Genomic DNA, 21631 nt, shown 5'->3' with positions numbered 1-21631 from the left:
ATATGTAACTTGCTCTCCTTTCGCCCATTTACCAAATCTTTTTAAACAAAGACAACACTGTAAGAAGTAGTGAATGAGCCCTGCTGATACAATAAACAAGACATATAACTCAATAAGATAGAGATAGTTAATTACTGAGTGCTTAAAATAGGCCAGACATTTTGGTAGTGCATCAACACAGGGCACATAAAGTATTGATATACTAGTACATAGTACATCAGTGTATTTAATCCTCACAACCTATGAGACAGATACTCCCATTCTCCTGTTTTATAGGTAAGGAAGTAAGGTTGGAGAACTGTAAGAACTAGAGCTTATGCTGAGGAGAAACATGGCAAAATGCTAAGAAAAATCCTGAAGCAACAAGGTTCTAACAGTAGTAATCTTCTAAGTAGTGAAGCATCAGATATTAACTTTAATGTGTTAGTCTAGCTTGTGAGGATGTTTTTGGAGGAAAGCTTGCTTGTGGTTGTACTGTGAGGGATTTGTTGGGGAAGAAATTGAAAATAAGGAATAAGTAGGTTACAAAGGAACAGAGTAATTGCAGGCACAATACAAATATCCATAGAAGTAATTAAACTATGGAGTGAAACCTCATTGAATTGGTAAAAGGCCTTCCATCAAGGTCCAAGAGGGCCTCCAGCCTGATGGCTACCCAGAAGTTTGCTTCTGAGTTTGAGAAGATTCTTTTTCTTTCTAGACTTTTCATGCATTAAGTCATTGTAAGGAACTCACTGAGCTGACTTTGACCAGTGATTCTCTTCCATAAATTAAGCATGTTTTAACACTGCCAAGTACAATCTTTAACAGTCATATAATCTTGATCAAAAAAGCCAAGGGAGATGTATGTGGTAGTTCATGCTTATAATCCCAGCACCTAGGAGGAGAAGCAGAAGCCTGAGAATTCAAGTTCAACCTAAACAGTTCCAAAAGCAAACAGAGATAAGCTGAGGGTTATAAGGTGGCCTCTGAGTTAGGATAGAGCATGACAGTATTCTGAATTGCTGCCAAGGCTGGGGTGCCTGTGAGCTGCTCATTTGGAATGACTTATGGTGGCTAGAGAGGATCTTCGGTATACATAGGGATATGTGTGTGACCAAAAGAGAGAGAAAGAGAGAGAGAATCTCATGGGTTCACAGTTTATCAACTGCCACAGAGCCATAAAGAAGCCTTCCAATGCTAAGCTGAGGAGCAGAACTAGCAGCCTCAGCTTATTTCATCAGCCATTGAACTGATCCAACAAAAGGACTATTTTGAAATCATTTCCTCTTTTTTTATTGTATTTATTTTGGGTGCTTCTTTTTTGTAAAGAGGAATGGTAGGGGATTGAACTCAAGCACTCTACCACTTGAGCTATACACCTCTAATCCTTAATTTAGGAACATCTAAAATAGCAGTTAATTTGAGAGCAAACATCTCAACCATTGCCATAAATTTAAAAAGGTATTTTCCCCAAATTTCATTTGTGATTAAAAAATAATAAAAACAGAAAAACAAGGTGGCTGTTCTAAAACTGGAAAGTAATACATGACAAGCCTGTAGCAGAAAAAATTCATCTTCTACCCTGGTACTATGACATAAACAACCAGCTTCTGTCAGTTCATTCAGGTCTGAGAGACAGACAGCCCAGCCATAATCCTGAAGAATATCTAAGCAACTCTTAACTTTTCTCCAGATCTTTGGATATCAATGTAGATCTATTGGGGAATTTAAGTTATAGAACCATAGGCTTATAAAATCCTTAAAGGACTTATAGTACTTACTCAACTTTATATGGAGGAAACTGAAGCTGGGATGCATATACCTAAAGTTCTAGGAAGTGGCAATGGCAAAGATCTTTGTTGTTTGTACTTTATCTCTGGAGATAAGGACCACATTGGGTCCACATTAGGGGCAGTGGCAGGCTCCTAGAGTCAAAGTCACTTGAGGTAGCTAATACATCCCTACCATCCTCCATTCAAAGGTGCTCCATCCAGTACTCTCCTTCCCAATGCATTTAGCTATCCACCATACCTGCCAACTTTGACGCTCAGACTACTCTTCCTTCCTAGCTCTTACTTCTCCTAAAGCAACTGTGATTGATGCAGTTTATCTTAGAACCTGTGTTTTTAAGCATTGCCTTTGCCAATTTTCTTTTGTTAGTACTAGTGTTTGAACTAAAGAATCTTGGACTTGTGACATAAACAACTCTGCTGCTAGATTGTATCTCCAGCCCCTTTTAATGCATTTATTTCTTGAAATAGGGTGCCCAGGAGGAATCCTCATCCACCTATTTTAGGTTTGCCATTATAGCTGTGATCATAGGTACTTGCAACTATGCACAGTTTCTTCCATTGAGATAGAGTCTCCAGTCTTGTGGACTTTTCTGCCCAGGATTAGTGTGCGACCACTATCCTTCCAATCTTAGACTGTTATGAAGCTAGGCTAACAGATGTGCACAACCACACCCAGTTACGTGTTGGGGGTGTCTAGTAAACTTCTCTGCCTAGGCTGGCATTGAACAATGATCTTCCTGTTCTCAGCCTTCCATGGAACTAAACTTACAGGTGTGAGCCACCAATGCCCAGATGCCATGGAGACCATGTTAACTGCTGGTATTTGGGATAAAGACAGATAGTAAAATACTGAGTATATCATTTAATTGTTATGTGCCTCAGAGAACTATCATACCTTCTGAAGCCCGTTTTCTCATCTGTAAAATGAGCATAACAATATTCCATTCACAGACTTGCTCTGATGAACCAAGGCAAACAAAAAAGTGTTTACAACAATATCTAGAATTATGATGTGGTAAATAAATGTCATCTTCCTCAATTGCTCCAAACAGTTGCTAAGTTCTTGAAGATCCCAAACCATCTCTTACCCAGTACTCTTTTGCAGCATTCTCAGTACTTGGTAAATTCTTGTTAGTTGATTGGAAGCACCAAAATACAAAAGGTGTTTCTTCACTGATGTCCAGATGTGCAATAGTAATATCTTATCCAATTCTTTGCTTATAACTTAGTCTTCCTCTCTGTATATCAGATCCAAGTATTTCTATACTGTTCATCCATTTGGTACTACTTTCTAATTTGAGTATTTAAATGGGAGTTAAATGTTAGGGACTTAGTGTCCTCAGGCATTCAGATACACTTGAGCAAGCTGCTGCTTTTCTAGCTTGTTAGAAGTCAGGCCTCATGAATTCTGTAACTTCTGGAAATAGTGCCTTCAGGGTCCTCTAAGTCTTTGCATCTTCATCACCATATCTCTTCTCTACACTGCCATGGGTACAAGGTTCCATCCCCTCATTGGTTTCCACAACAAACAAAAACAACAAAAATCCTCTGCTCAGGATTTGTGGGTTTTGATCCTCTACTGAAGATCTTAAGGGTGGGTCAACTCTTCCAGGCAGCCTTTACCATCCGATAAGCTCAGGCTCTTCCCGCTTTGTATTTCTTTTCTTACTCTGTTTTATCTTGTCTTCTTGGGTTTCTTTGTTTTTGATTTTGAAACAAGGCCTCCCTCTGTTGCTCAGATTGGCCTGGTACTCACTATGTGGTTCAGTATAGTCTTGAACTTGGGATCCTCCTGTGTCAAGCTCCCAATTGTAGAGATTCTAAGAATGTACCACCTTGCTTGGCTTCTCTTCTTATTTCTGTATCAGAAACATCTTCCTCCTTTCTCATACAGAGCCATCCAATCTTCATCTGGAGTCTCATTTTCTGCCTTCCAGTATTGATTCAAGTACTATTCTAAATAATTAGTTTGTTTTCAAAAAGGTATTTTAGTAGAAGTCTCTTCAATATGACAATGTTTTTCCATCTTATAAAGTAGAAAAGTCATACTTGGAGTGAAGTTCTATAAAGGGAACCCCATGCCTTGTTCCTTTTTGTATCTTCGTTCCATGTACGCTAATGTAGGACAGGAAGACATTCCATATGTATTTGACTAACTGAACTTGAATTAAATTTAAGGTCCTAAGAATGGGTCTGGGAAAAATCTGTTATAACTCTTTTGTTAAAAATTAACAATGCTAAATACAAGAAGGTCTCAGAAGGGATCCAGGGTCACCTTCTCAATACCCCAAGGCATCAGTTGAAGGGAAAGAGCAATGACCTACTTAGTATATGCTTAGTAACAACAAAGTGGAGCCAGAAGGAAAGTGTGTATCTGCGCCCTCAATACAACACCTGTGCTCCCATTTTCAAACCAGAAGCTCCAGTTCTCCCTCTTTTTTTGCTCAGTTATGTAGTGAAGCCTGTCAGTACTGTGAATCTCAGAATTTAGATGAGTTATTTTTTAGGATCCATAAAAGCCCTCTATTCACAAAGAAATACTACCTGAATGCTCTTGAACCAAAAGTTATGGGCTTCTTTTTCTGGAATCTCTTAGAGGCAGCTGAGCAGACTGGCTGAGAACTTCTGTACCATTTATGATGTCTCCACCCTCTCATTCGCTCCACTATTGCTTGCGGTTTAATCAAGAGAACTTGGCACATAGCCATACCTCCAAGGAAAATGTCACATGCTTCCCTCCTCCTCTTTTATTTTTTTGTCTCTGAAATACTGTTGTCATAGAAACAAAAACAGCTTCTTTCACTCTCTTCTCAAATCCCTAACCCCCATTTTAAAAGTCAAGTTTTTTTATTTGAAGGAAGATAAAAAAGAAAATAAAAAAGAATCCAAGAAACAAATGTAACTGACCCCAAGAGACACTGAAGTGCTCCTGTAACGGTCTGAGAATACCGGATCTCTTTCCTGCCTTTCATGTGGTTTGTAACATTGCTGCGTGGAGCACAGCTCCTTGAAGACACCAACAAGCTACAAGAGACACCTACTCTTTGGTGGCAGTTTCCACTCAGAACTGGGGGGTAGGAAAGGACACTTACAAATGACATATTAATGTCAGGACTGGGACCATCCTAGTGAACATTTTTGTGGAATCTTCAGCTTCAGGACAAACCTGCCTTTCCTAACCAGATTGAATTGCAGAGAAAACTAGTTGTGTCCCCAGGGGCCATTTACCAAGTCACATGGCTCCTCAGCTAAGAACTATACTTCTCAGCTTTCCTTGTGGCAAGTATGGCCATATGAGAAGGTTCTAAAGCCCACAAATGTGCCTAGCTTCTAGCCACTGTCTAACCACTGGCAACCATTACAAAATTGGAAAGAGTACAGGAAGGAACTTACTATGGACATGGAACTTGTAGGTGACTAGGAAAAATGGGTACTGACCGTTTGGGGACATGTTCTTGTTAGACAGAGGGACCCTCTGGGGTTTGCTGGAAAGTACCAGCTTTTTCTTCCATTGAGCCAGGGTAGACTTGTTGAGCCAGTATTTTTCTAATTTCCTAAAAATGGCTACCCTTTCAAGAGGAGCTGCCCGGGCACTTGGATAATTTAAGGTTTTATATCAACTCTCTTAGCACAAATATGACTATTTTAAAACGTAGTGATTAAGGACAACAGTGGGTCACACACTGTCTACCATTGAGCTATATCAACATGCTTCACATGACCTAGATAGAGACTTTTGTGGCACCCAAGAATTGAGATTTTTTGGAGTAAATGCTTCATTATGATACACATTAAAGAGATCTTACAATAAGATATGGAAATACCTGTGGGAGCAAGGATAAACATACGACTGAAAGCTTGGAAAAATGCCATTATATATATATTTCATAATACACATATACTCCTGAGTGGTTTAGTCTTACTGAGTCCTGACACTGACAGCCAAACCTTTTGATACCCTAATTTATTAGCTAGCAACCTCTAATAAACCCTCAGATGCCACCACTCCATTACAAGGCTAAGATTTCCCTTTCTACAGAGAATGAAATAAGTCTTTGTTAAGGTAACAGTTGCTGCTTTGACTCAGATCAAATCAACTCTTGATGGATTACTGTAGTCATTACTTCTCATAGGTAGTTTCTTTGTCTTCTGCCTCCTCTCTACCCTTCCCCAGTTTATTCTCTATAGCACTGAATTTTCTCTTTGAAATGTAAAACAGAGGGAACTACTTTTCTATTTAAACCTCTATTTGTTCTTATCACCCACCAAGATAATAGAGAATAAGCCCTGGCTGTATCTTCCTTTCCCTTCATGTGGAATGTCTTTTGTCAGCTTGGATAAATTCTATTCTTCAAATCCTGTGATGATCCCACTCTGATTCCTTGAAACAGTATTGTCCATTTCTGGCTCTTTGTTACTTTGTACATGCTTCTGCTTTCCTTACCAACAAGGATCATGTGTACTCAGCATCTGGCACAATCTAGAAATATACTAACACCTCAATAAATGTCTTGCCAAACTAAGCTTAGTGGCTTGAAAATTAGTAGCTTCATTTGCAAATACAAATAAAGTAATTCTTTGTTTTCAGTGATTTAGGCAATATGGTGTAGTGGGAAGGACATGCTGCAAACAGCTTTGTGTGATCTGGTTTGGCTGTGGCAGAGTCCTCCATGTCTGGGAGTGGGGCAGGTGGCAGGATCTCTGCTTGTATTATGGGTTGAATTGTATTCCCTTAGAATCCATATGTCAAAGTCCTAGTATGGGACTTCCTTTGGAGAAAGGGTCTTTACAGAGATAATTAGATTATATAATTAGTCTAATCAGGGTGTTGTAATGGATTTAATTATGCCTGCTCCCCAACTCATATGCTGAAACCCTAACCCTCAGTAATTCAGAATGTGGCTGAATTTGGAGAAAAGGTCATTTTAGAGATAATTAAGTTAGGATGAACTCATTAGTGTGAGCCCTAATGTAATCTGACTGCTGTGCTTTTAAGAAGAGGAAATCTGGACACACAAGGAGACAGCAGGGATGTGCATGTAGAAAGGAAAGACCACATGGGCAAAGGGTGAGTAGGTGGCCTAGGCAAACCAAGGAGAAGACTTAGAAGACTCTAAATCTGAGCTGATCTTGGAGGCACATGCCTGTAATCCTTGCTGCTTGGAAGTCTGAGATTGGAATAATCACATTCAGAGGCCAGTCTAGGCAAAAAGTTAGCAACACTCCATCTCAGCCTGTAAAAAGCTGGGTACGGTGGTATGTGCCTGTCATTCTGCTCTTAGGGAAGCATCAATAGGAGGATCTTGGTCTAAACTGTGCTGACAAAAAGAAAGACCCTCTTCAAAAAAGTTATGAAAAGAGAAAGGGCTAGGGAAGCAACTCAAGTGGTAGAGTGCCTACCTAGCCCTTAGTTCAAACCCTGGTACTGCCAAAGGGGGGGGGGGAGGAATAGAGAGAGAGAGAGAGAGACAGACAGACAGACAGACAGACAGACAGAGACAGACACAGACAGAGACAGAGAGACAGAGAGCGAAAGAGACAGAGAGACAGAGAGAGACAGAGAGACAGAGAGGGAGGGAGGGAGTGAGGGAGGAAGGAAGGAAGGAAGGAAGGAAGGAAAGAAGGAAGGAAGGAAGGAAGGAAGGAAGGAATCCAAATTTGTAATACCTTGACCTTGGACTTCTTGCCTCCAATAAACTTTAACAGTTTAAGCCATTTGGTCTGTGGCCTTTTATTTTGACAGGCAAACTAGCAAATGAAGACACCATGGCAAACTTAATGAATAAGTTCTTGCTGATATAGACATGAACTGAATCTCAGACTATTGCCTCTAGAAGGAAACGTAATAGTTCACTCTTTTTTTCCCTTATTGTTGATGAAACAGTGGCTAGAGAGAGGGTAATGACTTCCTGGTGTCTGTAGTTCTCTTACCAACTGGTTGAGGTCCTGACAGAGGTCTACCCATAGCACCATGTTTCTCTTGTTCACCACACTTATAAGAGTTTACTACAAACCCAGTAGTGGTTCATACTACTGTCTGCTTAGTCTTCAAAGTGTTATATGGGTGAAGCATCCTCATGTGCTCTCTTAGTATGTCTAGAGTCAATGTATCTTAGTATAAGCTTTATGGCATATCAAGACTTTGTTATACATTAGATTCTTATCGAGCATAAAAGGAATCATCTCTCCCATTTTGGGGATAGGCCAAGGTAAAAATTCCAGTGCCTTTTCTTTAATTGGGTTGCTATAAGCAAAGAGGGCTATGCAAGGGCAACAGCTACTTCTACCTCCACTCAAGGAAACACGGCCTTTTCATTATGGCTGATGAGGCATTTGAAATACATTTTCTCTTCTACTAATGCCTATAAGGATTCCAGGGTCTCCATAACATGTTTTCTGTGTTTTTATTCCACTTAATCTTTTTATTACTCTGTTTTCTCATCTGTAAAATAGGAGATATTAATAACATGTATATTATTTGGTGACTGTGAGAATTAAATAAGATGTGATATAATTGGCATATAATACACAATCAAGGCCTGCCCATTATTGAGCTGAGTGCTCAAGTCAGAATGCCTGACTAGCAAACATGAGATCCTGAGTTAAAGCCCCAGCATTGCAAGACCTGACAATATGCTTATTTATAGATAAGCACCTGTGTCCGAGAGACTGTGCCTGAGAGATTGGATGATTTATCCTTGTAACTAGAATGGGCAACATTGCATCTAAAACTTCTAAGATGCCATTCTGAAATGTTTCCTCCTCTGTAACACTGTTTTCTTGATCCTGCTAGCATTTTCTGAATGTCTGTGGGCAGGGAGAGACATCTGGATTGAGATTAGCCTCTCTGAAAATGGTTTGTGGCAAGCATTCAGATACATTCAGAAAATGGACAAATGGTTGACCATTGCCATCAAATAACTGGAATCTAGTCCAATGCATTAGGTTCACAGAAGAACTCTGAGGCACATGCCCAACATCAGGGTGTGTTTTCCCATCTGAGAATCCTCCAAAGGTTTCAACTGTAGGAGGCATTATGCGGAGGGTGTAACCTAGCTAAATTCTTGCCTCTGCCATTCCCAGTCATCTAAGAAAGGTTTGACACCAAGTCAACTGCAGGCAGAAATCTCCATGGAGTGACTTATTTTCTCCCAGTGGGTACAAAGAGGAAAATATTGAAGCCTAAGCAATGCCTCACAGACTCTACAGCCTGATCCTTCTGTCCTCAGAATTGTCTGGAGTAGGGACTCAGGAACCTTGGTGCAGGGGGTAGTGTTCTGTCCTGTTCCTCATTGGGCTTACTTAATCAGATTTCTCTTCTAACAGAACTATGATGCTTTCTTTGAGGAAAAAGAAAAAATCCTAGTGAAAAGATCAAGGTTTCCATGCTACTTCCATCATCCACAAGTTAAAGGAGTTTGAGGACAATAGTCCAATGCATGAACTTCCAAGTTCCTCAACTGTAAAATGAGTCTAATGAAATCACCTGTGTGGCAAGAAGTTGCAAGAATCTAAAGAGCTTACACAGTTCAAAGTCCTTTGCCAACAACAAAGTGAGACACAATTAATAGTCCTTATTCCTCCACTTTCACATCCCAGGTCTTAGTTTTACCTCTCTAATTCTTCTGGCCTTGAGCCTGTTATGAGATTCACAATTGATTCTATAAAATGAAGCTCTTCATTATATCCTCTGTTTCATTATCTAGAAAATGTTTCATATCTTTATCATGTATTGCTCAAGAGAAGAGACTGCACATCGTATCTACTCCCAGTCTCTAACAGCATAGGTGATCAATAAATGCTTATTGGTAGTGTAGAGCTGTTTCACCATTCACATAACGTGGACTTGGGAGTCAGATCCTGCTGCCTGTACTCCTTCCACCCAGCCATTCTTGCAGGTTGGAGCTAGGGAAAGGGAGGAAAGATCACACCTTGGAGACCTGACCTCTGGGTCTGGCACTACATTTTTCCCCTTGGTTCTGAACTGAACATATAAAACCTCCAAGGGGGGGGCTGGGAAGGCGGCTCAGTGGTAGAGCGCTTGCCTTGCATGCATGAGGCCCTGGGTTGGATTCCTCAGCACCACATAATTAGAAAAAAGCTGGAAGTGGTGCTGTGGCTCAAGTGGTAGGGCACTAGCCTTGAGCTGAAGAGCTGAGGGACAGTGCCCAGGCCCAGAGTTCAGCCTCCAGGACCAACAAACAAACAAAATAAAACAAAACACCTCCCAGGGCCAACATGAGAATCACTGAGTGCATGCTCATTGAATGCTCACCAGAGGCTCTTGCATTATAAAGATGATGTAAAGTGCTGTTGCCAAGGTGAAGACCTTGGCTATGGAAATAGAGCCATTGCCCTTACTCATTGCTGTGGCACTCTAGCTGCCACCAGGATACTCACCGGAGGAGTCTGACCTGCACAAATATGATGGATTGAAGGTCTTGATGCCATTGCTGACAGGGTTGCTCGCGTTGCAGGTGTAAATAGTGTCAGCATGTTGGGGGCCAATGGTGATGTATAGGAAATGGGAATTATTGTTGGGACTCTCCAGGTGGGTGCCTCCCTCATCAGTCCAGTTGTAAACCACATGGTCCCCCTTTTCCACCATGCAGGCTAGCATCAAGCGACAGGTCCCATTCTCACTCTCCTGGGTTCTGTTTAGAACTTTAATTTCTGGAGTGGAGACCTGTTCTGTCAGGAGGAGGAGAAAGAGAGACATTACCAAAAGGAGCCCTGTGGAATTCACCCTTGACCTTCTGCCAAAATAAAATGCAGCCAAATGGCATTTTCCCTTCCTAAAGGGGCCTCAGTGTGAATTATCTTTAATTGGGAATGGTTGTTTCATACCATCTCTCACTATTCTCTTTTCAGGTTCCTCTTGAAAGGGAACACAGAAGAATTATGTTTTCTATTTCTCTTCTATTTCTATTTCAGTACTGTTAGGACTACCCTTACCCTTCCTGGTGTCGTCATTCTAGTTCTCCTCTATTCCATCAAAGTGAAGTGGGTTGTAATTGGCTTAACATATGACTTCATAGCCTCCAAAACCAGAGTTTTCAGTGGTAGGATTCCATACACAATGTGTGCATGTTTGTGTGTGTGTGGTATGTTTGTGTGTGTGTGTGTGTGTGTGTGTGTGTGTAAAACAAGTGCTTTTGAGGATCTATCTATCTATCTATCTTTTTTTTTTTTTTTGTCAGTCGTGGTGCTTGAACTCTGGGCTTGGGTGCTGTCCCTATGCTCTTCAGCTCAAGGCAAGCACTCTACTGCTTGAGCCACAGAGCCACTTCCGGTTTTCTAGTGGCTTATTGGAGATAAGAGTCTCATGGACTTTCCTACCTGGGCTGTCTTTGAACTGTGATCCTCAGATCTCAGCCTCCTGAGTAGCTAGGATTACAGGCATGAGCCACTGGTGCCTGGCTAGAGATATATTTTTAATCATAGCCATCAACCTATTCTACTACATATTCTACTGTCATGAAATGTGCAAGTTAAAAGGGGCAGTCTTCATTTTGTTTAGGTCCAAGACCAGGATTTGAACTCTATATCTGCCACTTTTGCTCATTGGCTAATGCTCTACCAACTAAACCACTCTTCCAACCCCAAAGGGACAATCTTGTTTATTTACAACTTCAATAGGACAAACACAGTGCTGGACTTGTGGACCTGCCATCTTTTTAATTTTCTTAGAAATTACAACTAGCTATAATTACTCCCACTTTATAGATAAAGAAATCAAGTCAGAGAGATATGGGATGTCTTACATAGTTGTGCACAACTTCTGAGTTGGCCAAACTGAGATCACAACCTCAGTCCATCTGACTCAAAACTCTGGTCTCTTTCTTTGACTTGAGAAGAAAACCATGGCTGCACACATCACACTTTTGAAAGTGTGACAGGTGTGACAAAGGCAGTTAACTTGTATGAACAAAAGCACAGAATATATGACATACACATTATTTTGAAAAATGCATGGTGTGAGGCTTCCACATTCATAGCAACCTTGTTCAAGACTCCTAGGGACTAGTAGAGGTTTGTGAGAATTCTGTGTGTCTTATTTGCAGGAATGGGAATGTTATGACAGGAGAGGGACAGGGAGCTTATTTCTGTCCCTCCTCTAGATACCTAAGGATTTCAAAGGCATGCTGAGGGATAGGACTTCCTGTTCTATTCCCATATATAAGGAAGTCACTTTGAAAAATCAGAAAGCTCCATAAAGCTGCCAGAATACATGATAATTCAGATGAGCCTTTGGGCCCAAGGCACAGACACTGGGGATATTAAAGGAGAGGTGGCAGTTAAAGAAGCTCAAAAGAGTATTGGCCTTGGACTTGGGTGGATGCAGGTTCTAGTTTAAGAACTGAGAACTGTAACTAACTAGCTGTAACAGTAAATGGAGCTTTTGTTTAAATGACAGAAAATAAAAATGTTCTTCCACCAGGGAGGTGTGATCCTCAGCCAGGTTTCCGGGCTTGCTGAGTGGTGTGTGGGTGGAATTTCAGGTCTTTCTGCCCAGAAACCCCAGTGTAGTATACTACCTCCACGAAAGTAAGCAAGTGCATGCTGAAGCATACACAAATCACTTCTCTCTGCATTTCAGTCTCCTTTCACCTATGAGTGGTTAGGTGGTGTTTAAACTGTTTAAAAACCAGGAAACTATTCTCTTTTTTTCCAACAAAATCTCATTTTCAAATGAAGACTCTTGGGACTCTATACCCTTCAGCTCATGAGCAACTGAACTTTTCTTTTGAAAGGATGAGTAGCTACAGCGAATCAGCTACCATAGTGAGTAACTTGAAGGGGAAAAGACCCTTTCCATGAAGCACAGTTTAAGTACTCCTTGGATTGGATGATCTTTCAAGTTGCTTCCAGTTCCAAATATCATTCGCTGATGTGAAAGGACTAAATTCCTGGGCAAGAGACCATCTTGGCCCTGTTGTATGGAGTAGAGAAACCCCCATTATTACCATAAAGCTTCAGCTCCACACAATACTGCTTGACTGACACATTTTCCTCCAGGGAAATAAAGTACCACCCCTCATTCTCCTTCCTACTTCTCAGGATCTGCAAGGTCAGGTTTTCCAGGTGAAACTGATATCCAACTTCCAGGTAAGGAGAGCCCCCATTAGACGTGTGGAGAGACACAATTATCTTCTTGGTGCTGCTCTCACGAGATTTTGCCATTGTGACAGTGATGCGGATGCTTTTGTTCATGCTCTTGTTTATCCGTTCATGTGTTAGCGGCAGCAATGTGTTACTTCCCAATCGCTGGAGAATCTTTGGGCAGTTCATATCACCTCCACCTGTGGAAGAAGAGAATTCCTTACATTAGAGATTTGGGGAAAACGCGGTTACAAGTGGCAGGCTCCCTCTCCTCCTCCTCTTGCAGCTAGTTTTGGAGTTGCTAGGTCTGTAAGGACTGCCACATGGGTCCCCACCATATCCTCCGTAGTTCAAAAATCTCAACAGAACTCTCAAAATTTCCCAATGGAGCTGTGCAGACTAACTAGAACACTGGGTTTCTACCAACTAGATGTTTAATTAAGACACATAGAGCTCAAACAAGGTATAGAGCTTCTCTAAAGTCACATGAATAAAGTGGCCAGGTTAGGAATAGAATCTATCTGCTGGGGCTCTTGCCACTGTCGGGTTTATAGGATGAAGGGCAGCCAACAACAGAAGTTAATTCTGATTTCATACGGGAATATGTCTGGTAATGAGAAAAACAGCAAAATCTGAGGAATTGATTTCAGGGAGGTGGTAAGTCTAATGCTCAAACTGGACTCCTCTAAACACATTTGAGAAACTTATTAGTGCTTTTATTTCCCTTTTTGAAGAAAAACTAAGACAATTAACAAGAAAAAGACCCAAAACCTCATAACTTTTCAAACCACTACAAGTGATCCTACTGCTGATTATTTAACACCTCATCCCTGCTAAAACCCACAACTTGCTTTCCTCCCTCTGACCTTAGCTTTTTGTTTCAGTGAAGCTTTTTCTCCCTCCTGCGCTTGCATTTTGTTTCAGTGAAACAAAATAGAAGAAATAGAAACAGAATATGCATTTTATTATGGTCCTAAATCAGCCTTCCTACCTGATGAATGGCCCGTGTTTCTGCCCTGATAGAAGAGTCACCTTCTTCTCCACTTGCCTCCATAACCTCTTCTTTCCCAGTGTATGGATCATCTGAATTAGTTTCATCAACATACATAAGCATCCTTTACACAAGGTCCTTTAATATGCCCTTCAGTGTTTTCTATGCCTGTCCCTGACCCAATATTTCCTATATATACCCATTCCAAACATGTTTTTACCCATCATTCACTGGACCTGCCTTTGCCAAAGTCCCTGTTGCTCCATCATATCTTCACTAGATTCAAGGAGCACTTTTCAAGTTTCATCACACCTTACCTTAGAAATACTGTCTGCATTTGGTCTCTAGACACCATACTTTCCTAACTTCACTTTTCTTTCATTTGTTTATCCTTCATTATCTCCTTGGGGAAACTTCTGCCTCTTTCAAACTTTTAAAGGTTGGAATATCTAGGGCTCAACGTTCCAATTTCTTCTCTTCTTTATCTACACCCATCCAGTCACATAGTTGGACCTATTTCTGCAATGCTTATAGTTAGATCTTCCAGCTAACCCTTTCACTTTACTCTCAACTGCCTACACAGAACAGTTTGTGGAGGTTTAAAGGTCCTCTCAAATTTGTCAACTCCTCTCCATTGTAGTTCCTTTGGCAAACATCACATTTCACCCAATTTCTCAGACCAATGAACTGAACCATTCTTGACTTATTTCTTCCTCACACTACATGTTCAGTCTAACCGAAAATTCTCTTGTCTCTAATTTCAAGGTAAGGTTCACATTTGAGCACTTCAGCTCTCCTTCATTCCTACCATCACAGGCCTAGGATGGCCATTGTCTCCAACTGATCTCCAAGCATCCAGTACAGTGCACAGAGTAATCCTTTAAAGCCATGTCCCATTCTGTGTCTCTACTGCTGTTAAATTTCCTGGGATTTTTAGCACTCACAGAACAATGCTCACATTCCTACACTGATATACCTTCAAATACTCTTCTTAAATCATCCCTGGTATCACTCCAATTCCATTTCCTGCCCTCTCTTCAGCAATCATGGCACTCTGGCGAAGACTCAGCTTCTGGCTGTTCTGTAAACTGACAGAAAGCAATCCTGTCTCAGCACTTGCACATGCCATTTCTCCCGGTAGGTACTTCAATAGTGCATTCTCTTGCTTGATTCATTCTCTTGGTTGATTTTAGGTTTCTGCTTTTTAAGTCTCTGAAATGCCTTCTCTGTTCATGTATCTCAAATAGCACCACTGTACTCTTACCACTGCCTTATGTTATGGTATTTGTTCATTTTATTGTTGTCTGCCTGAATGAACCAATTCCCCTCCAGAAGAACTTCATCCAGTACTGTTCTGGGCCTTGATTCTAATGAAACAGTTGGCACATAGGAAAATATTAATAAATACCTATTTAACTTACAAATGTGAAAAACCTATTTGATGTAAGTAACTGAATTTAATCATAAGTCAGTGTTCATGACAGGAGTGTGTGACTCAGAGAACATAGATGATACTAGTTGATAAGAAATTCAGAAGAGTAAAATAAAACTGTCTGCCTCAATCATGGGTCTACCTAGAAAAGACAGTTCAGCTCTGGTGAAGATGAGCTTTTAGAAAATTGAGTAAACTGGCCAAAATGTTCTTGATACCAAAATGCCCTGAAATCCCCCCCTTCCAGTAAGTACCCCACTGATATTAGAAATTTGCGACTAGGTGGTCTCCCTGGACCAAAATCAGGATCAGTGTGGTCAAGGAACATAATTATTGTGGAAAATGAGAAAGGTGATTAGGCATTTGTTCTTTTTTAATATTACTACTATATTAACCCTTAAAACAGAGTGTTCACCCATTTGCTTGCTGAGATGAGAGATGTTACTGCTATTACGGTTGTTGGTGGTGATTTTACATCAATACATCCAGATACATACTACACTTAGGAATGCTTGACTATCCAGATGGCCTCATTGCTAAATGATAGGATGAACAGCACTTAGCAGTTACTTCTTCAATTCTGAACCAAAATTTCTATATATGTAAAGGAATGAGAGAAAATTGAGAGTTATCCAGGTTCAAGTATGGGGTCTTGAACTTGCTTACAATAAGAATGTAGATAAAGGTATTTAGGTTTTCTGCGATCTAAAAATTAGGAGTCATTATGATAGTGCTGAATTTTTAGTCCAAAAAATGGAAAGTATAGGCTATAAACCTTTACTCTCCCAAATGTCTCTAAGCACCCCTTCACCCAACATTTATATTGTGGTTGCTTTCAGAGTGTGGAATTCGTAAGGAAGGAGAAAGAGGAAATTTAAGATAAGCTAGGGGAAAATCACACAAAAATATTAAAGAAAAAAAATAAAATAAGGGGGTGTATAGGAAAAGAAAAGGGGCCGATGAGGACAGGGTGAGTGATTTACACAAATAGGAAATGGAATAAAAACTTCATTGGGAAGAGACCCTAACACAACCCACGTGAAGAATGATGATGTAATGCCAGTGCCTGTGAATGGCTGGGCCTGGAGGGGGTGTTTGAGATCATCTACCCAAGCACAAGTGGAAACACAAGTGCTGCTTTAAAGTGGTTTGTAAAACCCTTCAAGTGGAGTCCCAGCTCCCTACTGTCTCATGAGTGTTTTCCAACGGGCCTGTGATTCAGTCAGCCCTATTTACCAAGAGAGTCTAGGAGGAAACATCAACTCACTTTCCTTCATGGGAAATTCAAATTTGAAATTAGAGTGATTCACAGGGGCCCATGTATAGTGGCTTGGAATTTGTAGGATTTAGCCAACCATTTTACAACATAGGATTCTTCTATTTTCTCTTTCTCTTTTTTTCTCCTTTCCTTTCCTCTCTTTATTCTCTCTTTCAACCTCTCTCTTTCTCTTTTTCTCTCACCTCTTTTTAGGCATAATATATTATATATTAACATATAATAATTAATGTTATTTTCAGGTAGATAAAAGGCAGAACATATTGGTCCTATGATTCTTGTGGTAAATTTCAGCTGAGAAAGAAATGATCATTTGAGAATGCTTTTGGGGGGGGTCTGGTCATGTGGCCTGAATTCTGGGCCTGGGTGCTGTCCTTCAGCTCTTCAGCTCAAGGCTAGCGCTCTACCACTTGAGCCACAGCACCACTTCTGGCTTTTTCTGCTTATATGGTGCTGAGGAATCGAACCCAGGGCCTCATGCATTCAAGGCAAGCACTCTACCACTGATCCACCTTCCCAGCCCCTCTCACTTCTTTTTTTTTGTCCAGATATTTCTGATGTACTTTCAACATACATATGCTGATAATATATTATGCATAAGATATTATATATATTAACATATAATAATTAATGTTATTTTTCAGGTAGATAAAAGGCAGAACATATTGGTCCTATGGTTCTTGTGGTAAATTTTGGCTGAGAAAGAAATGATCATTTGAGAATGCTTTTTTTTGGGGTCCGGTCATGTGGCCTGAACTCTGGGCCTGGGCGCTGTCCCTCCTCTCTTCAGCTCAAGGCTAATGCTCTACCACTTGAGCCACAGCACCACTTCCAGCTTTTTCTGCTTATGTGGTGCTGAGGAATTGAACCCAGGGCCTCATGCATGCAAGGCAAGCAACTCTACCACTGAGCCACCTTCCCAGCCCTGAGAATGCTTTTTAAACATAACCATCACTCAATCTCCGATTGCTTGATAGTACTGAAAATGCTAGGTCTTTATCTTAGCCTGTTTGCCCTTGTCATTCTTTAGATTTTAAGCCTATAACACACTGCTAGCCTGGCTAATTCCTGCTTTCTTTCATGTCCCTATCTTGACATCTCTTCCTAAGGGAGACTTCCCTAGCTCCTAGCTTAGGTTAGTTTTCCTGCCACATGCTTTCAATGGCCTTTGCATCTATCCTTTTTATCACTATTCACATTTATAACTGGTTCACCATCTGCCATTCTTACTTAGTTTATCACTTTCCAGAGGTAGGGACTTTGTTTAATTTATTTGTTTTATCCCTAACACCTGAGACATAGTGGGAGCTTAGGAAATCCTTACTGCTCAAATAAATGAATAAAATAGAATGGGATGAATAAACAAATGAGTGCATGAACAAATGACAACACAGAACCTAATTTTTCTTTTTACAGCAAGAAAGTACTCTGCTTTACTTTATCTTCATAATATTCATAAACAGTATAATATGGGGGAAATGATGGGAACTTTTGTCTCATTTTCTAGATTAAGAGATGAAGTGCTTCAGTTATTAACCCTTGACCTAAGGAACAACATACTCCTTGTCATTCCCTGAGCACGTATAACACACGTGTGTGTATGTTAGTGTGTGTACATATTTGGAAGATACAAAGAAAACAATAATAATAGTTTCAGCAAGGGCTGTGGAAGTCTGATTAGTCTCCACTCTTATTCCTTTTTTATTGTGGAAGCTTTAGAGACATACATGGGATTTTCTTCCAACAAGTAGACTAGTTCATAAAAGTTTTAAGCGTAAACCTGCCTGATGAAAACAGTTCCTATCTTCTTTCCAAATTTCAAATCAAATGCTTCTTACATGCCTTTTATATTCTATGATTTCATGAGTCTGACCATTAAAATGTTCTGTTCTTGAATTTCAATTCATAGACTTCAATCATAGCCAACATAGTTTAGTTTTTATAGTGGGGCCTAGGTTCAGACTTAACTATCCCTCTTGCTTCTTGAACATTGGTTCACAAATGAAATTGGATAAAGTCAAGCTATGAGAACACAAAGAAATTACTAGACTATACTGTGCCTCTCCTCATTTATGAAGTTGTAATGATAATAATAATAAAACAAAATGTTGTGGCATGAAAATTAAATGACTGATACACACAAAGCACTTAGCATGTGCAGTTCCAGGTTTATATCAAGTATGCAGTAACACTCCTATTATTCATTCAACCAACATTTGAGGATGGGCTGTTGTATACCAGACACTGTGTCAGGGGTAGGGGAGAAACTATGGCTGTTCATCTTTCATAGTGCCTGTCACACCATATGTTTTTAATAAATTCTTCCTGAATGGAATCACCAAAAGTCAATATGAACTAAAAAGAGCCTTGATATTCTGATTCTAGTTGTCTAGAGACAATGAAGAGAGAATCATACCACAGTATTAAAGCTTTTGAGAAATAGAGGTGGCTAGATTAACATTTGGCACACACAGGACCAGTGGACACACAAGATTGGACCCTCTCTGTGGGGGAAATTCTCATTAGTGTAGGCTCATTAATCATACAAAGGTATTGCTGTAGTAGAGGATACTGGTAATGGGGGAGGCTATGCATCTGTGGTAGCAGGGGATATAGGAAATACCTGTATCTTCCACAAAATTTTGCAATGGACCTAAAATTGCTCTAAAAAGTAAAGTCTGAATTGTAAACCCTCTGCACACCACTTTTATAATAACAGTACATTTTTTAAAGCTTTTTTTTTTAAGAGTAGGGTCAAATGAACTCACCATATTGAAGGAAAGAACATATGGACTTTTAAACTTTTATAAGTTGGACTGGAAATTGGAGAATGAGCTAAGTAGAGATAGACAGGAAGTGGGTACTGATTTTACAAGCATCAAGCTTCTTGGTTGGATAAATATGTCATGGTTGACCTGTCTCGTTTACAGAGGGTTTCCATTTAGATTTTATTAGTCTTCCACAAAAGAACACATATTTAAAAATGAAAACACTGAAAAAATTTGAACTTATTTCAGAAAATGGCATGTGTGGAAGAAGCAGCCACTAGTTGGGCCTTCTGTGGCTGAGCTCTTTCTAACCGGTGACTTCCGAAGCCTCCACTGCCAGCTGCACCTGAGCAGCCAGAAACAAGGCCAGGAGTCAGGCAAGCCAGAGACTTAGAAAAAATCTAGCTCTTAGTTCAGCCCTTTCATGCCTTACAGTTACCAAGAAGCAAGCCAAAAATGGAGTGCAAGCAAGGGGCAAGCAAGGAAAGCTTGGCTTTTTCTGTGACTACTTGAAATGGCTCGATTTGGCTTTCTAAGCCCCGAATTCATTTCTTCTCCTCCTAGATCTCAGGAAGTAAGAGCCATGAGCCTCCTAAGACTGAAGGAAATGAGGCTGTAGGGGCCTCTTCATCGGAGAATCTGGCAAGAGATAGCCCCATATACAGAACCCCCATATCCCTGGCATATTGCAGGGCTTCCCCGAGATATAGAAAAATCCATAATGGATTTACAGTCTTGAAAACCACAAGCCCAAAACACCCCAAGGCTCAGGATTTCCCCCCATGTCCTTCATGACTTCTCTTACTCCACTCTGCCTGCCATAGTCTAACCAAAGTTCCAAGACATGTAAACGGAGATAAAGTTTTGCTCTTCTCACACAATCAGCCCAATATCCACTTCTCACTTGGTATTCTCATTTTCAAATGCTTTTTCTCATAGCTCTGATATTAACAAATAGAAAACCATAGTTTGCTATGGGAGAAAAGTGAACCAGGGAAACAGGAGCAAAACTTATCTCCACAACTGCTGCTGCCTGTTGGGTTCTAATGCAGGAGTTGCTTTGGCTTTGGGAGTTCCTGATTTGCATTTCTCACATTCTGTAACCAACCCTGTGTTCTAAAAATCCAAACCTCTCCTTCCTTTTTTGGCCTTGGGACCTTTTCTTCCAAGAAGATAGCCATTAGTATGACCATACTGTAGCCACTGTCTGTTGTCAGCCAAAGGCCTGCGGTTTTTACTTCTACCTTCTTTTCCCACAGTCGCCCTGGCTTTATACTGGATAATGTTCCAATTTGTCTTCTAGTATGTTCATGAGGGTCTGCCTCCAAGGCAGGGGGGCACAGAACAAATCTTCTAGAGTTCCATTTGCCAGAATACCATTCAACTAGGACTTTGGCAACAAACTTTGGTGATCTAACAGGTGCTGTGGCTCCTGGTTGCCTTGAAAACTAGGATTGGGAGAACTGAGCCTTGAAACCCACAGGCCTAGGAACTCTTAATGTTCCTTCCTCTTTGCAAGAAACAGAAGAAACTCAGAAAGAATAGCCAATGGAACTGCCATTCTGAGCCCTGATGTCTTCTCTCCATCTGGGAGGCTATGTCCATTCCTGGCACCTAATCACAGAGTCTGACCGGCAAACAGATCAACACTCACCTGTTCCGTAGCTCAGGTCAAAAGCCAGGGAAAATAACAGCAGGAGGCTCAAGGAAAGGAGCCACTTAGGATCCATCAGCCAAGAGAGGAGAAGGAAGGGAGCCTGGCCAGGGGCCTGCCAGCTGCTCACAGGTGCCCCAACAGAACCAAGTTCGGATCAGACAGTGCTGTCTCTGCTGCCTCTGCTGTTGAGTTTACCCAGCAGGAACCAATAGTCTTCTGAAGCAGCTTCCTGTCTCACTGGGGCTTTTTCTGCCCCTGTCTTGGGAATTGCTCATTTCTCCTCAGACTTCAGTCACTTTATTGTTTTCAAGAAATGCTTATGTGTCAGGCGCTTTTAGGCCATGAAAGCTGGGAAAGAGGCTGTGTAGTCACCTCGGTCAAACTCTGATTTGGGGCAGAAATGTGCTGCTCCCTTCCTTCTTTTCTGAACTGTTTTCAGGAAATGGTTGTCACAGTTTCTCTGAGCAGTTCTCTTTGTTCACTATTCTTACAGTGCTAAAGAAAAGCTGGATTTGAGTCAGACCAATGTACAAATTCAGGAGTTCAAAGATGAACTTAGATCACTCTTCTAATGAGATACTATACTTGACCTTCTTTAGATTGTTTCTATGATTTCAGAGAATAACTTA

The 21631-nt window shown here is 40.7% G+C and overlaps 1 protein-coding gene across 2 annotated transcripts in view; it reads right to left on the bottom strand.

The window, feature by feature from the left end:
- Positions 1-21149, bottom strand: part of Slamf1 (signaling lymphocytic activation molecule family member 1) — a 32749-nt gene extending 11600 nt beyond the window's left edge. For both annotated transcript variants that reach the window (XM_070000265.1, XM_070000266.1), the window contains exons 1-3: positions 21000-21149; positions 12743-13078; positions 10176-10466 (exon numbers count right to left, since the gene is read on the bottom strand). In XM_070000265.1, coding sequence (XP_069856366.1) covers positions 10176-10466; positions 12743-13078; positions 21000-21075 — 703 coding nt within the window. In that variant the 5' untranslated portion in view covers positions 21076-21149. The remainder of the gene's footprint in view (positions 1-10175; positions 10467-12742; positions 13079-20999) is intronic.
- Positions 21150-21631: the final 482 nt, after the last annotated feature.

This window comes from Dipodomys merriami, unplaced genomic scaffold (genome assembly GCF_024711535.1).
Source record: "Dipodomys merriami isolate MVZ:Mamm:240054 unplaced genomic scaffold, mDipMer1.0.p SCAF_56, whole genome shotgun sequence".
Taxonomy (NCBI): domain Eukaryota; kingdom Metazoa; phylum Chordata; class Mammalia; order Rodentia; family Heteromyidae; genus Dipodomys; species Dipodomys merriami.
This window is presented reverse-complemented; position numbering and strand designations above follow the sequence as displayed.